Raw genomic sequence first — 17,588 nt, 5'->3', positions numbered from 1 at the left:
ACTCACCTTTAGATGGGCCGTATGATCGTCTGCCTACAAGGGCATAAAAAAAAGTGTGGTGTCGTGGGACACCGGATAGGAACGAAGTTCCTTACTATAAAAATATTAATTTTAAGTTCTATTCGAGGTATAAAGAAAATTTAGGTTTCGCAACAACCCACGGTCATTCGGTAACGTGCGAACTTATTGTGGTACACTTCATTCACGGTTATTTGCATAAGAGTTAGTGTATTGCGCAAACGAACGCTCTGAGATCGTGGTCAATGAATGGTAAAAAAATATGTATTTTTTTTACGTTATTACAAAGTTAAGTCGTACACTGTGTGCATTACTAATAAAAATCTTACGTTACGGACGTTTTTTCACGGTTAGGGTACCCCTCCGCATCGTTCCATAAGGAACTTTGTTCCAAAATCACACAGTTTCCTAATTTGAATTTGGAATTATCCTCTTTAAAATTTAAACTTTTAATGATACCAAAACCACCCAGATACAAATACATAGTATAGCCAAAGAGATTTTATTACAAGTTCATACATTCTATAATGCGAAAAGACTTTTTCCCCAACCATTATAATGTATTTTAAATAATGCTTTTTTATTAAGTTTAAATTAAAGAAAATTACCTTTTGTGTTCAAATGTTTTTGTTATATTTTACACTAGCGGCCCGCTCCGGCTGCGCTCGGGTCTTTAACAAAAAATTTAACGATATTTGACGTTGTTTTAAATAGAAGAACACTTATTGCGGCATAACTATAATAGTTAGACAAATGCTGTCGCGACACTTTTTGTAAATAATAATGTGTTCTACAAAGTCGTAGTACATTATTTTATTCTATCATCAATAGTTTTCGCAGGGTACGCGATGTAAAGAATATTTTAGATAATTTTTTTACACCTTGGGTTACATTATTGGAGTTTTAGTAAGGATCCCTAATTTTTTCAAAAAATATTATAGCCTATATCACTCAGGAATAGTGTAGCTTCCAAACAGTGAAAGAATTTTTCAAATCGGATCAGTAGCTTCGGAGCCTATTCAATACAAACAAACAAACAAATCTTTCCTCTTTATAATATTAATAGTATAGATTAAAAAATATCATCTAGAACTATTTCAAACGTTGCATTAATTAAGATATGGTAAGTAAACAACTTCATAGTTTTTCTTTTCTTTTTGTGCCGTCAAATTTTATCGTTACGAGTGTGCCGCGACAAATAAAGTTTGAGAATCACTGCTCTAAAGAATATGGAAATTGCCGAAATTATAATAAATGTGAACGAACCAACGAGAGATTCAATCATGAGACTAGTTTTATTTTAGCTTAGACTAAGTGTTCTTCGTACCTTTAAATATTCACTGTATAATAACTACTAGACGATGACCGAGCTTTGCTCGTTATTATTATTATTTTTTTATATGAAAACAACGCCATCTGCTGAAATAGCTTAATAGTATTATTATTCACCAATAGATGTCGGAAAGTGTCATAAAGTTGATTATCGATAAAGTTGATTATTGAAAACACGAATAAAACAACATTTTCTAAAAATAAATCGTAGCTAGATCGATTTATCGCCCCCAAAATTCCCTGTATACTAAATTTTATAAAAATCGTTGGAGCCGTTTCCGAGATTCAGATTATATATATATTGATATACAAGAATTGCTCGTTTAAAGGTATAAGATAAGATGTAACTATTTGTTTATTTTTGTTATAAAAAAGGATTATATATTATACGTATGTATAATATGATAAATAGTCGAAATCAGTAGTATATATTAATACCTGAAGCAGAAACTTTGTACACATTTTTACGAAAATTGCGCGGACGGAGGAGTATGAAATTTTCCTCACTTATAGAGAATATAGAGAAGGAGTGCTGAATGTTAATATTTTTTTTAATTATGCCTAAAATATTTTTTAAATCAATAAAGAAAACATTACACACACTACCCTGTATTTGACACAACACATGTACACACATATACTCTGTGTTTATTGTAAAACTTTTGTTATTGTTGAAAGTCTGTGGTCAAATTGAGAATAGAATAATATTGTTTGTCTAAAGTCTTGACGAAATCTGTGAGTATCTAATATATAAAATTCTCGTGTCACAATGTTCGTTCCCATACTCCTCCGAAACCGCTTGGCCGATTCTCATGAAATTTTTTATGCATATTCAGTAAGCCTGAGAATCAGCTACTATCTATTTTTCATACCCTAAGTGGTTAGGGTTGTCCACCTCTAACATTTTTTTTTATTTGGACTTCTTTTTTTTGTTATAATGAGGTATTATGTGGTTGAATGAAGTTTTGTTATTTTTATTATATATTCCCTCATCGTTCACAGCACTACATACCTCTTTCACTCATTTACCACATCCTTACACACTTACAATAAGTTAGTTTTTTTTCTACACTAGAAATTCCCTAGAAATCTTATATATGGCAAAACAATGTTTGCCGGGTCAGCTAGTAGAAGTATAATAGTCTTTAACAATAGAACCATAATAATGTTCAAACTTAAAATTTCTTATAGTCGAACTTATAATCGAAATTTATTATAGTCGAATTTTGATTACAGAGGGAGGGACCACTAGTTGTTATAAAAAGAGTTGAACAACAACAATCAGGATCATTATTAATATATTTTTTTAAGTGGGTTTAATAATCCTCAAATTCTACCTCATAATTGAAAGACAATATAATCTACATCAAAAGCAATTTCGATCCTGCATTTAAAATACAATTTTTAAACTCGCTTTGGACAACAACCGTATTAATGTGCTTTTATAAGTTCAAAATAAATAAAGCTAAGGTTTCTGAAAGCTGCAGCCTTTGTGCAGCTCTTCGTCTACGTTTTGTGAACTTCAAACGAGTGAAATAAAGCTTTTTAACAATCCTGTGTAGCTTTTGAAAAGAATAAAATGGAACTTGTGTTTTAATTTGTTATTTAATTTTCATTTTTCTTGACAGGCAGCAAATGCACTCACTCATTGTTGTTAAGCGAGCAATGGATAATACAAGTTGATACTAATTACCTTGAGACATATTATTATGTGTGTGTGTATGTACAAGATCAAATGTTTCGTATAATGTCCCTTCAAAGCGGAACTTGTGATTGCTTCCCAACAGAATTAGGTAATATGGTGCTATTTAACTCAAAATGCGGTTTTTTTTTTTTTTGGTCAGGAGGAAATCGCCGGACTTCCGCCCTTTTCTGGGGATACTGGGCGGGGTATGTCAGAGTCGAACTGACTAAAACCTCCTGTCGCTCAACAACCAACGTCCAAACCTCGCATGAGACAGAACTCATGACAAGGCAAAGGGGGGAAAGTGAAGCGTTTAGTGCGGAGCACATCTCTCCCATCACCCTCCCCCTCGGGACGCCGGACTGGCGGTCGTCGGCGCCACGACCACCAGCCCTCTCGGTCGGCAGACTGTCCGAAGCCCGCCTAGATGGCGCCGGTTAGAGTGGGTTCAAAACGCGGTACCATCATTATCAATCTACCAGAGACACCGATATTTCCAATGAATTAAATGATTCGCCTCGAGAATTGATGGAGTTTTTTTTATTGTATAGTTAGGTGGACGAGATCACAGCCCACCTGGTATTAAGTGGTTACTGGAGCCCATAGACATCTACAACGTAAATCCTGCCACCCACCTTGAGATATTAGTTCTAAGGTAAGAGTATAGTTACAACGGCTGCCCCGCCCTTCAAAGCGGAACCTGTGATTGCTTCGCAACAGAATCAGGTAATATGGTGCTATTTAACTCAAAATGCGGTACCATCATTACCAATCTACTAGATAAAACGATATTTCCAATGATTTGAGTGACTCGGCTCGAGAATTGATGGACTTTTTTTTATTGCATAGATGGGTCGACGAGATCACAGACCACCTGGTGTGGTAAGTGGTTACCGGAGCACAGACATCTACAACGTAAATGCCGCCACCCACCTTGAGATATTAGTTCTAAGGTTTGAGTAAAGTTACAACGGCTGCCCCACCCTTCAAATCGAAACGCATTACTGCTTCACGGCAGAAATAGGCAGGGCGGTGGTACCTACCCGTGCGGACTCACAAGACGTCCTACCTACCAGTAATAATAATTTAATAATAGTAATATATAAACAAAGTAAAAACTCTATATTCGCAGGGCATATGCTTCGTAAATATTTCACGAATACATACAAAAGTGCGTTTACAAAGGATATTCGGTTGGATACCTACATATTGGAATCCTTTTTATCGATGTGTATGTACTAACGTATCGATTAGATTTCATAATAAAGAAATCTTTTGTCGCGTATATATGAATTGGATCCCATTTCTTTAATCTGAAACGCGAATGAAGGAAGCGCGACTAAAGAGCTTTTACTGTATCAAAGTTCATATCTGAGTAGGTAGGTAATAAAATAAAATATTATTTTTTATTTTTTATATATATTTTTTTTATTGCTAGATGAGTGGACGAGCTCACAGCCCAAATGGTGTTAAGTGGTTACTGGAGCCCATAGACATTTACGACGTAAATGCGCCACCCACTTTGAGATATAAGTTCTAAGGTCTCAAGTATAGTTACGACTGCTGCCCCACCCTTCAAACCGAAACGCATTACTGCTTCACGGCAGAAATAGGCAGGGTGGTGGTACCCACCCGCGCGGACTCACAAGAGGTCCTACCACCAGTATATTTCTATCTAATATAAAATATTTACATACATATCTATTAGGGTTTATTTAGGTTATGTTTACTAAGCATGACCATTATATTATAAAGTATAGCATCTATTTCCTTTAATTATTCAACTAATACATACTTTTTTCTGCATCTCTCTGGATTGACCGATAGAGAATGCTTTAGAAGACCAGCGTACATTAAGGTTCATCTAGCATAATAAATAATATAAAATAAAATAAATAAATATCACCACAGCGGAATTGCAGTTTGGATCTTCTGTAGACACAGAGTATCCAGAGTAGAAATCAGGATGTATGTGTGTAGATGTGTGTCTCTAAATCTAAATGTCTATAAAATACATAAATAGCAATGGGTTAATAAACTCTTTTTTAACACGATTTATAGGTAAGTTTGTATGTTTGGATGTTTTTGGAATTTTTCGAAGTCATTTTAACCATATTTGCACATGCGTCAAGGATGACAATACATATTTATAAGTTCGCTCTAATATCCTGACATCAACAGGATAATAAAATATGAAACAAACTGTTTTTTGAGTTTGCTATTGGTATTACGACGGTCGCCGCTTATCACCAAGCGGCCCGTACGCTCGCCTGTCTTCTAAAGCAAACAAATATCGTTGTATTTCATCACGACTGTAAACATAGCATTTGAAAAACAATGGTTCCTAAAAACCATACACACACGTAATAAAACATAATTTATAAACGAAAACGCATATTTCAGTAATACGATAAGCTTACAGTTGACGATAATGCTGCAGGTACTCTATAAAAAACATTTAAAAAAAAAAAACATTTTTTTATTCAAAAATAATCATTATGCTATTTGTTTCTATACTGTATTTTATTTTTATTTTTTATTTTCCATGACGACAGACAAGCATACGACCCACTTGATGGCAAGCGGTGATCGTCGCAATAGCAAACCGATTAAATGTTCAACAGTCACCGTCGCCCATGGACGTCAGCAATGCCAGGCCAGCTTACCGCTTAATACTTTCCACAAGCTTCGATAATTGGGTATAAATAGTCCACTCTTTAAATTACATCATTAAACGGTTAAAAAAAAAACACGGAAATCCATGCACAAAATAATACGAAGCAACATATCTACATTGCAAAATTATAGTACTTGTTACCTCTTTCCATTGCGCCGGTCACGTCTGATACAAACTGCAGTCGGGAACAAAGGATACAGGCCATACCAGCTCCTCCCCCCTTTTCACGGGGAAAAAATCGTTTAAACGCTATTTTAGCGCGCTATTTAAAAAACACACGTTATAAATTGCAAATAACACTTTGCTACGTTTAATTATTTTTAAAATATTTAAATACACAATATGCGTACGTAATTCGAATATAGCGTTCGGATAACGCTTTCTCTTTTTTTGTTAATTAAGCCGACACATTGATTCAGCACACCCTATTCCCGGAATTTACGTTAAATAATTTGCAAAAAGCCTCACACCCGCGCGCGTTCTTTTGTTCACCGTCGTCCCGACGCGTTCGATTTTCAATTTTACAAAACCCTATATAACGAATAAATTGAATATGCTATTTTTACGTTTATATTAATAACGTTATAAACAACGTTAGCTGCTATTTACAATTTGGATTTTGTTGTCTTTTTTTTTTGGTTAATTTTTTTTTTCTATCTAACGAACGTGGACACAACCGTTCTTGGTGAGAGCCACGGTATACTGAAATGTCTGCAGGCATAGAAGGCTGTATGCATTGATTGGGCGTAGCTCACTGACAGCCGACCTCTCTTTCTAACGCACGTATAGTCTATTTCACTCACACTACAGCCCGGTCGTTGGTACCGACAAAATTTCGCTACGCGGAGGTTTGGCGGTTCTCAAATATTGGAAAATTATATTTTTGATTGATTGTTTGTTATTTATTTGAGGTTTTACTGGACAGATCTATCTATCTTATGATAGTAAGCGATCAGACGCTCTGCCATTATTATTTCTATAAAGGGCAACATTGATTACGTTTTTTGACACCAGAAAGTGGGTGTCACCACCCATTTTGGTTACATGTGGTCTAAATCCATAATTGCAATGGAATAATTAAGGTGCTATTTCTAATCTGAAAGCCAGTTTAGATCTTAAATTCCAGAGACCACATCATCATCTGCATGTCCTCTCATCACGCTGCATGACAGGTGGACGAGCTCACAGCCCACCTGGTGGTAAGTGGTTACTGGAACCCATAGACATCTACAACGTAAATGCGCCCACCTTGAGATATGAGTTCTAAGGTAACAGTATAGTTACAACGGCTGCTCCACTCTTCAAACCGAAACGCATTACTGCTTCACGACAGAAATAGGCAGGGCGGTGGTACCTACCCGTGCGGACTCACAAGTGGTCCTACCAGTATTAATCTACCTAAAAATGCAACTTAAGGTGCATAACGTAAGGCAGGATAGTTAGTTAGGTTGCCGATAGATCGCACAGTTCAATTCTAACCGCACTCCCGGTGACACTTGCCCCAATTAATTTCAAATGCTAGTTTCAAATATTTTAATTATTAAAATTAAATAACCTTCTTTTTTTTAAAATCCTTTCTAATAAATAAATCCTCGGAACAGTGCGATTAGTGGGGAATTTCGCTGTTTCTTCATTTGGTGTTTCATTAACTTCATCCGTTCTTGGTTTTATGATATGCATTTTACTATTATTAAACTAATATTTAGAGTTTCCAGTTGCCAGCTACCATTACCAGAGGGGGCCAGTCGTGTTTGTGTTAAGCAGTGAGGCGACCATTCGGACATATGAAGAACAACATGTTCAGTTGTGGATTTATCCATTCTTTAGAATGGGTGGTGATGATCAAGATGAAAACATAGCGCGGGTCGGCTATATCAATCAAATTAAGTTATTTCAGGTTATCAGGACCCTGAAACTGCTATACTTTAAGACAAAAAAAATTGTATCGAAACTAGCAACATCTTGCAGCGGATGCCCCTAAACTTGTATGTTGTTAAAGTTAAGGTATTTAATTATTATATAACCAAGCACAGAAAATAAAAAAAATAAAAAAATCATACAAGTCTTTATTTGTTATAGGCAAATTGATTAACTTGTTGTTTCTAAAAATTTACGAAATCCTTCATTAAAAATAAAATATAGGATAGTTAATTTGTTACTGCCATCTACAGGAGCAGTAAGAAACTAATCGAAGCGAAGCCATCTAATGGCCGACGCCGTAAACATTTTTGTTGAATGCTTGAGTTGCTTATCTAACTAATTTATGTGTATTATCTATTTTAGGTTATATCAGTGGCAGCTACAACGAAATGCGAATCGAAATTACCAGAGCTCTCTGACGTATGTGATTTTAACATTGAAACGAAATATTATTTTAGATATTTTTCAGTATTTCAGAATCGAAGAAGACCCGCAAAAGGAGAAAATGCTTCAGTGAAATCAAATAAACATCCGTTTGTCATTGTCAAACAGATTCATATTATTATTATAAGATATACTACAAAAATATTAAAAGATAAATATTCTTCTATGTGAAATGAGTATGTTATTTTTACTAGAAACATTTGTATTGTTATGCCGGTGCGAGTAACTCCGTCTGTCGTTCAAAAGCGAAAACGGATTTCCAAACGACTACTAACTACTACTATCAATGCTGATCCCAAGCCCGGATGAGAAAAGAGGATGGTTGACTTGGAGCTCGACCTTTCTACCGTAAAACAGTCAACTCCGAATGTCTGGCGGCGGTTGATTAGCCGAATCCAAATAAGGCTTCAGCGGCCTCGAAGAACTAAATCTCTTCCAAAAGCACTGCCGTGGGAGGACGCGGGTACCCACCATGTGTATTAAGAAAGCCTCATGAGGCCACGACCCTTAGCATTGAGGATTATCGACGCAAGAAGGGGTATAGCCGGAAATGTTCTGGAAAATTGTAGACATGCCGTAACGACTGTACAAGCGTTACAAGGACGACATGATGGCAGTTAACAATCTGTTCTATTCGAAGCGAAGCTAAAAAAAAGCGAATTGTGATATTGAAGTCTACTATGAGCGTAGTGGAAATTTAATTGAGTTTTATTCAGTAATCATATAATTATTTTAAATACGAAATTCACTCTGTTGGTTACGTTTTAAGCTCGTATGACTCTGATGAAATTGGTATGTAGCCATGACAAGACTCTTATCTTCCCACTAGTGACCACTGATTCCTCCCGCGCGATATAAAGCTCCATGAAGTTTTGTTCCGCTGGGTTCTGTATTTAAAAGAAGTAAGCTTCGGTCTCATGACAGAAGATTCCACTATTATTAAAGATACCCTCAGTCTGTTTGACGTATTACTCTTTCCCCTAATTCCAACCTCTTGTAAAGGTATTGTGATTACACGGTCTACCTGAAGTAGAGTAACAACCAGGGCCTGTAAATAACAACATGAATTACCTCCACCTCCCTCAAATATAAGATCGAAGTCATTGATTTTATAACACTTGTCAAAAACCTTTCAAACAGTGACGCCTGACTTAGCGGTAGAAATAGTCAAAACGGTAGAATCTACCTTAATCAGTCTACTTTGATTTAATAAATTCAAGAATGATCAATGGCAGCTTTCGTAACATAATTGAAACCCATCTAATTTTATCGAATCCTTGATAGAAAAATATGTCCCCCCGTTATAGTGACACATGTCCCCCCGATAAATTGAAAGTAGCTGTCTCTCGAGTGATTGCATTAACCCAAATTTTAATATTATGTACATCTCCTGACAGACCTCCATGCAATCGCTCCGGTAAATTCAATGATTGTCATTGGAGAGGTCTGTAGAGTTTTAAATTTTTTACATTAAAGTACTTTATGCATTTATCCATTTAGTATTATATGCGAGTAATTTTTTTGACTTGTCAAGTGTAAGCTCACCGGGGGATGATTTTCCTAACGTGGCGAAACGTTTCCCTACTTTATGTTAAGCTTTTAGAGCCTCTTGAAATATACGAAATTTTAGTTAGAACATCTGGGATAATGGCTCTTGCTAGTTTCAGGCTGACGCACTGCACGTCTTATCCATACACACTCTTACTGGTGGTAAGACCTTTTGTGAGTCTGCACGGGTAGCCGCCCTGCCTATTTCTGCCGTGAAGCAGTAATGCGTATCGGTTTGAAGGGTAGGGTAGCTGTTGCAACTATACGGACATCTTAGAACTCAAATCTCAAGGAGGGTGGCGGCATTTACGTTGTAGACGTCTATGGGTTCCGGTAACCACTTAAATATCAGGTGTTAAAAACCACCACTCAAAAAAAAATACAAACTATAATATAATCTTAAAAATTTGTCTAAGTCGTTGAGAAATACCCAGTCGAAATGTTGAAATCATTTTTCGAAATGGAAATCCTTTAAAATATCTATCACTACAGCTTTTCCCTAAGTCTTGAGAAGCTTCTAAGCTTAACCGAAGCTCCGTATAGTTATGTGGCGAGCTCGAGCCGGATCTGTTCTTATTTAATAATACACACTCAGCCAAATATTGTGGAAGCGCGCGGAGATGTTGGGGGAGAAATAAAATGGTTTCTTATTGCTATTTATGGGCAAACTGGCTATGTGTGGGCCAACCAGCTCACGCCTTATGGCTCGTGCTTAGTAGTCAAGGACACGGACCACAACGTGACCTTAGGCAACATGTTGGTATATTACAGTTACTAGTGATCCCGCAGTAGTCGAAATTCGACTATAATTAATTGAAATTGTAAGTTTCTACACTATTATGATTCTAATTTCAAAGACTTTATACTTCTATAATCACAAATTTCACCAAGACTAAACTATAAAAAGAAAAAAGACAAACAATATTTAATCTTTTCTTAATTTGACCGTCAAGAACAAAAGTTTGAAATTAAATAAATAGTATGCATGTGTGTGTGTCAAATACATGGTAGTGTGTGTAACGTTTTCTTTATTGATGTATATTTTATGCATTATTTTTAAAAAATATTAGCATTGTGCACTGCTTCTCTATATTATCTATAAGTGTGGAAAATTTCATACTCCTCCGTCCGCGAAATTTTCGTAAAAAGGGGTACAAAGTTTTTGCTTCACGTATTAATATATAGATGATGTTAACTGTCAGCGTGGGGCACAATAAATCCAGTAAAAATAACAAATCAGACAAATCAGCATTAATGTCATACAATGTTTAAAAGTCTAACACCGAAATGTTGGGATCCAGTTTAAAAGATGAGAATCTAAAGTAATTTGCCTTTGTGGCGTGTTGTATTTATGTTTCAGAACTAGCGAAAGAGAACCAAGAATTTAATGATTTTATTTCTTTACAAGCAAACCCAACAGACACACTTCTGTACAACAACAGCAAACAAACAAACTCACTGTATATTTTATTGACATTGACCCCCGTATCTTTAGTCGTTCACACGAGCTTAACTCGACTCGAATCAACCTCCAACGCGCGTTTTGGTATGCTTGGTCGTAAAAATAAACTCCACTCAAACGTCCTTGGAAATTTTTCCTCACCGGAGTGGAGTAAATGGACTGTCAAGTCAAGGTACGTCGCGACGTACCGTGAACGTTCCTCAAGGCTGGTTTTCTATCCATGTCCAAATACTATGTGGACCGCAAATGGAAATATATGATATAGTTGTGCAATGGCCTGGATCTGTGCATGATTCGCGCATATTTTGTTTAATTTTGGTAATTTTTTTTAATAAAGTAAATAGTTCGTGGTTAAACACTTGTTTAGGATCGCGGTTAGACATTTGAAGCTCCTTATTTTATTTACCTACACAAGAGTCATATTTTGCTTACTACCTTATAAATAAAGTCAATGCGATTATCAATTTTATTTAAATAATAATAAACTGGTGGCTGTGGAAAAGCACTTCAACAACACGATGCAATCAAAATCACACAAAAACGGCGAATAAAAATACAAAGCCGGGTCCGAAATCTAAAATAATAATGGGTTAGAAAATAAATAATACACTTTCAAATTTACCGCACGCACACATATTTACGAATGTTAACGCCTACGAAGTTTTACTGAGCAATATTAAATTTTTATTTATGTTCACCGACACAATTTTTACACACTTCAATTAATGGCCGTGCCAAGCTAACTTGTTCGCAACGTAAAATTTAACAAAAACCTGTATAAAGAAAATACAAGCACAAAATCGATTGTGGAAGTTTTATTGAAGAGACCTAAGCATCCAACATCTGGCGACCGTCAAAAGAACCTTCAAAATTCTTCGGAAAAGAACATTTTTTCAATCGGATGGTCAAGTCATAGTATCGGTCAGAAACGTATTCGCCGAAACCAGCTGCCGTCCTCAACTGTATCCACGGGATCTTGGAGCTCAAGCCATTGCAGCCATCGCCGGTCATCGATCAGCAATCAGCATCGAGCCGCAGCCCAGGCCAATGCAGCTAAGTGCCCTTCCCATTACTTTCCCGTCTATATAATCACACCAACCTAAATTCCAATATCATTTTTCTTATTTACCCAAATCGATTAGTCTTTACTTGTGCTAATTGTCTTTATACAGTGTTTTTTATCTTTTCAATATAATTTCAATTCATTTTAGTTTTTATCATAGTGAGTCTTACCCACATCATAAAAATATCCAAACCAAAAAAGTGTTTCTTAATTTTCGTTATTATTTTCTGCATTGAGTAATGATATTTATATTGCTAACAAAGGAAGACAAGCGGACGGCCACCCAACAATAAGCGGGTACTGTCGCTAGTTACAAATTTTGCTAGATAGTTCTTTAAATAACTGAATACCCACTGTGCCTAATTAATTATTTTTTTATCCCTTCTTTCATTGTTGTTTTTGCAATCAATTCACACAATTTAGCCGAACATTCCAGACAAACGGTGCGCCTTCGCACGTTACTTACTGGCTGCGATAAACAAGTTCAGCCCCGGTGTGTCCCAGGGTTCCGAGTGAGAGTGCAGCAGGGCTGGACTCCAGTGCAGGTCACGTCTAGTCGAGGAGCGTGAGATAACTTTAATATTTTTAATTTATTAATTAACTAAACAGATTTTATTCTATTTTTGCATTCATTTCATTATCTGTAGTACTAGACTTTGCTGTTCTTATTGCTTCTTTTACCAGTTACATAGAATAATTATATTAAATTAATTTACAAACTTTTTACTTAATATATTAGAAACTTACAATTTTTATTTATCATGGGAGGTGAAACTAGTGCAAAAGACTCTCAAGATTTGCTGGATCTTTTTGTTAAACGTAGCTCCATAAAGGGGCAAATAACTAAATTTCGGAACTATTTAACTCAAACAAGCTCAAAAGAAACACTAACTTCTCTTGAACTTGCTGAATTGACACTTAAGCTTAGCAAATTTGAGTCACTGTCAAATCGATTTGACGACTTGCAGACTCAGATAGAGGTTTTGAATCGTAGTGATTTGACAAACGAGGTTGATGAGCGAGATGACATTGAGCAGTTATTTATTACAAACATCGTTTCCGCTCAAAGCATTATTAAACAACATCATGCAAGTAAACATGACGAAAGTAATTACAAAGACCTTAACTCTAGTCAGTCATCAGCTCAATCTAATATCGATCATCATGATGTTTTAGGATTTAAATTGCCCCAAATACAAATTGCTAAGTTTGACGGATCATATTTCCGTTGGCTTGAGTTCCGTGACACGTTTCTGAGTTTAATTCATAACAATGAGCGAATTGCTCCAATTCATAAGTTTCATTATTTAATGTCATACTTAACGGGTGATGCAGCACGCGTTATTACTAACTTCGAAGTTTCTAGTTCCAACTATAAAAGTGCTTGGCAATTATTATGCAGTCGTTATGATAATAAGCGTCAATTGATAAATCATCATTTAAATTCATTATTAAATATTCAACAGACATTTCGTGAGTCTGATAGATCTTTAAGATTTATGGTAGATCACATCACTAAGAATTTAAGGGCATTGTCTAGCCTAGGTCAACCTACCGACAAATGGGATGTCCTCATAATTCACATAATGAGCTCAAAGCTAGACAGCCACACTCTTTTGAAATGGGAGGAGTGTCGTGGCGCGTTGGATGATGTACCGAATTTGGAACAATTTTATAAATTTTTAATTAATCGTGCTGACGTCCTTGAGTCTATAAATCGTAATTCGTATAAATCAATGCATTCTAAATTCACTACTTCTAATATTAATAATAAGCAAGATAAGCCATATACAAAATCTTTTGCTTGCACTAGCAATGAAACCACTGCTCCTGCAAATCTTATATCGTGTATAGTGTGTCACCAAGGTCATCGAATCTACGACTGCCCTACCTTCATTAGTAAGAACGTAGAAGAGCGTATAGCCGAAGTACACAAATTAAAACTATGCACTAATTGTTTGAGGCTAGGTCACAAGGTACAAACTTGTCGTCTCGGTCCGTGTCTTAAGTGCAAAGGAAGACACAATACTCTCATACATAAACCAGTAGATACTGTATCTAACAATATACTCACTTCCAGTGCCTTGTCCGTGCCACACAGCACTGACGATACTATTGTAATTTTTTCTAAACAAAATACAAATCAAGTTTTGTTAACTACAGCCTTAATCGAGGTGGCTAATCCACGGACGAACCAAACAGAAAGAGTTCGGGCCCTATTAGATTGTGGAAGCCAGTCTTCATTCATAACGGAGACACTTAAACAGAAGCTGTGTTTACCGTCAAACTCAAACTGCCATGTCAACCTTATGGGCATAGGCGATAATCATACCGGTAAGGTCACAGAGACCTGTGTGGCGCAATTGAGGTCATTAGTCAACCAGTTCAACGTCACATCAGGCTTTTTAGTATTACCACAAATAACAGGTCACATACCTAAATTACCTATAGACACTACACAAATACAAATACCTAATGGCATCCAATTAGCAGATCCTAACTATCACCAACCAGCGCCGATTGAAATACTCATCGGTGCCGATCTTTTCTGGGAGATTCTTGGCCGCGAGACTCACTCTCTCGGTCCTAATAATCCAAAGTTAAGAAGCTCTCAGTTTGGTTGGATTATTTCGGGTCCTATGACTACAATCACTACATCACACAAAAACAAAACAGTACAATGTAACCATTCCATAATATCAAACAGACTTAATGATGACAATACTAAAATTCACAATGACCTAACTAAATTCTGGGAACTTGAAGAAGTTCCACTAAGATCCAAATTGAGTGAAAGTGAGAAGGCATGTGAATCTCATTTTCTATCCCACACTTTTCGCTTAGAGTCCGGTAGATTCGCAGTGAGTTAACCTGTAAAGGAATCACCCGACTGTCTTGGACAGTCATACAACTTAGCCAAATTACGATTATTGAATTTAGAAAGTCGCTGTCCTCATGACATTTGGCAGATTCGTGTCACGCCGGGGCTGGCCAACTGAGGTTTTCTGTGATAACGGACGCAATTTTGTAGCAGGTTCTAAAGAACTTAATATTTTTTTTCAAAATAAACTCTAAATCTTTATCTGATTCTGCAAGTGAGGATGGAATAAAATTTGTATTTCCACTAACTTACGCTCCTCACTTTGGCGGAATCTTTGAGGCCGGAATAAAATCCGCAAAATTTCATATTAAGCGCGTTATGGGTAATTCACACTTAACATTCGAAGAAATATCTACTCTTTTCGCACAAGTAGAGGCTATATTGAATAGCCGTCCATTATGTCCTATGTCACCCTCTCCTGATGACCTCCTTTGCCTGACTCCCGGGAGCTTTCTCATTGGCCGGGCTCTCACTGCTCTTCCTTCGCCTGTGCTGGAAAACTGCAACTACAATAATTTGCAACGCTACGCTCGATTACAGCAAATATATCAACATTTTTGGCAGCGCTGGCAGCGTGAATATATTGCTGAGCTTCAACAACGCCACAAGTGGAAGACCAATTCTTCAAAACCAAATGTAGGAGATTTGGTACTGTTGCAAGAAGATGATGTTCCTCCTCTCTGCTGGAGACTTGGACGCATATCCAGACTATTTTATGGTCCAAATGATGGAGTACCTCGAGTCGCTGACGTCAATACTTCTAGAGGCTGCGTGCGCCGCCCGTTGGTTCGTCTGTGTGCTTTGCCTACTGCAGAAGAACTAGAGGGTTGAAACCCGAAGAATCGACTTTCAACGGGGGGAGGATGTTAACGCCTACGAAGTTTTACTGAGCAATATTAAATTTTTATTTATGTTCACCGACACAATTTTTACACACTTCAATTAATGGCCGTGCCAAGCTAACTTGTTCGCAACGTAAAATTTAACAAAAACCTGTATAAAGAAAATACAAGCACAAAATCGATTGTGGAAGTTTTATTGAAGAGACCTAAGCATCCAACAACGAATAACTCAACAACTAAAACATCAAACAAGTTCAATGCTTCTAGTGTCAAACAGACAGTGGCAGCTTGACTTTGACATTAAACAATGATCATAGACTACAGAACTTTATGCCAACTTTAAGCCAGGGCTTGATGCCAGCTTGATAAAATTTTCCTCAAACTGATGACGTCGTGGTGACGCAATACCACGGCTCTACCTCACTCGAGTAGAGTTGAGGAATAGTGTAATGGTCGACTAAAAATACCAAACTCGAGTAAGTTTCGGAGAAATGCTCGAGCGGCATCGGATGAGTTAAGAGTTGAGGAATATTTGACGCAACGTCTAAAGATACGGGTATGACTCTCTCACACACGTCGCTACACGCGAGCACAGCAGACACACTTCGGTGACGTGCTCACCATGTACTTACTCGTCGTTGCTCCTTTGTTATAAAATTAGAGTCTTAGTTGTTGGTTCCGTACAGTATTTACAAAACGGTTCGCCAAAGTTACGCCGTGGGCTATTCATTTGGGAAATCAAGGTGTGTGTACACACAGCACATAAGTGCACACAACCACACGCGTCTATACACGGACATGGCTGTCTGTCTCATTCTATAAACTGAAGCGTTTTTATCGTGTTTAATTAATAAAACTGTGCGGATACACTTTTCTATTTTGAATTGAGGATTTAAATAAAATACTTGCACCAAGAAAAACGTGTAAACGCGCAAAAGTCTCGCTCCTTTCGAACACTTATGACGTCACAGTTCTATAAACAAATAACTTATTTCGTTGTAATTTTTTCTGCTGCAGACGGTTACGACTGATAGCTTTCAACATATTAATCCGATACCTTAGCTCCTGAGTACTAAGTTGAGAAATGAACTCAAAGTTTCATTTAGTTCTACCCTTCAAACTAGGATACGTGAATGCTTCACGTCAGAAATAGGTGAGCTGGTGATGCCTATCCAAGTCGGCTCACAATACTCTACCGACCTACATATTTACTTCACGACGCTATTCTTTTCATAAAACTCATACGTCAACACGTATTGAATACTTAATTAAATCAAAAAATCAGAACTTTTCCGCGGGATTTGAACACATGTCGCTCGATAAGAATATAAAATAGGTAATTTATCTGTTAGACCACGACCACTTCAAATTTCGACTTTGACATTCAAATCACTATGTTAGACGGATATTCAATTGGAAATGAAGGTGTTAGAATTTAAATGAGCACACGTAATTAAATATTTAAAAATTTAATATGAAATTAATACAGGCGGTCAAAAAGATTTAGAATTGCATGAACAATTTATGGTAAATCAGTTACTTTGCTGACATCATCAGATTCATCATCAATTCATATTCGTTCATATTCATGCTCGTATGATTTGAAAGCAACCAAAAACATTTGACGAATAAGGAGAGAGAGGGAGAAGGAGAGAGAGAAGGAGAAAGAAATATACATAGAGAGGTAGAAAATGCTTTATTGTACACCAAAATAAAC

The 17,588-nt window shown here is 36.6% G+C and overlaps 1 protein-coding gene across 6 annotated transcripts in view; it reads right to left on the bottom strand.

Moving 5' to 3' along the window:
• LOC114250477 (cytotoxic granule associated RNA binding protein TIA1) overlaps positions 1 to 6,439 on the bottom strand; it is a 137,613-nt gene extending 131,174 nt beyond the window's left edge. The window contains exon 1 of one of the 6 annotated variants that reach the window (XM_028184365.2): positions 5,853 to 6,439. In XM_028184365.2, coding sequence (XP_028040166.1) covers positions 5,853 to 5,916 — 64 coding nt within the window. In that variant the 5' untranslated portion in view covers positions 5,917 to 6,439. The remainder of the gene's footprint in view (positions 1 to 5,852) is intronic. The other 5 variants (XM_028184367.2, XM_028184364.2, XM_089731213.1 and 2 more) reach the window with 5 other exon arrangements.
• Positions 6,440 to 17,588: the final 11,149 nt, after the last annotated feature.

The sequence above is a fragment of the Bombyx mandarina genome, chromosome 11 (assembly GCF_030267445.1).
Source record: "Bombyx mandarina strain Sakado chromosome 11, ASM3026744v2".
Lineage (NCBI taxonomy): Eukaryota > Metazoa > Arthropoda > Insecta > Lepidoptera > Bombycidae > Bombyx > Bombyx mandarina.
This window is presented reverse-complemented; position numbering and strand designations above follow the sequence as displayed.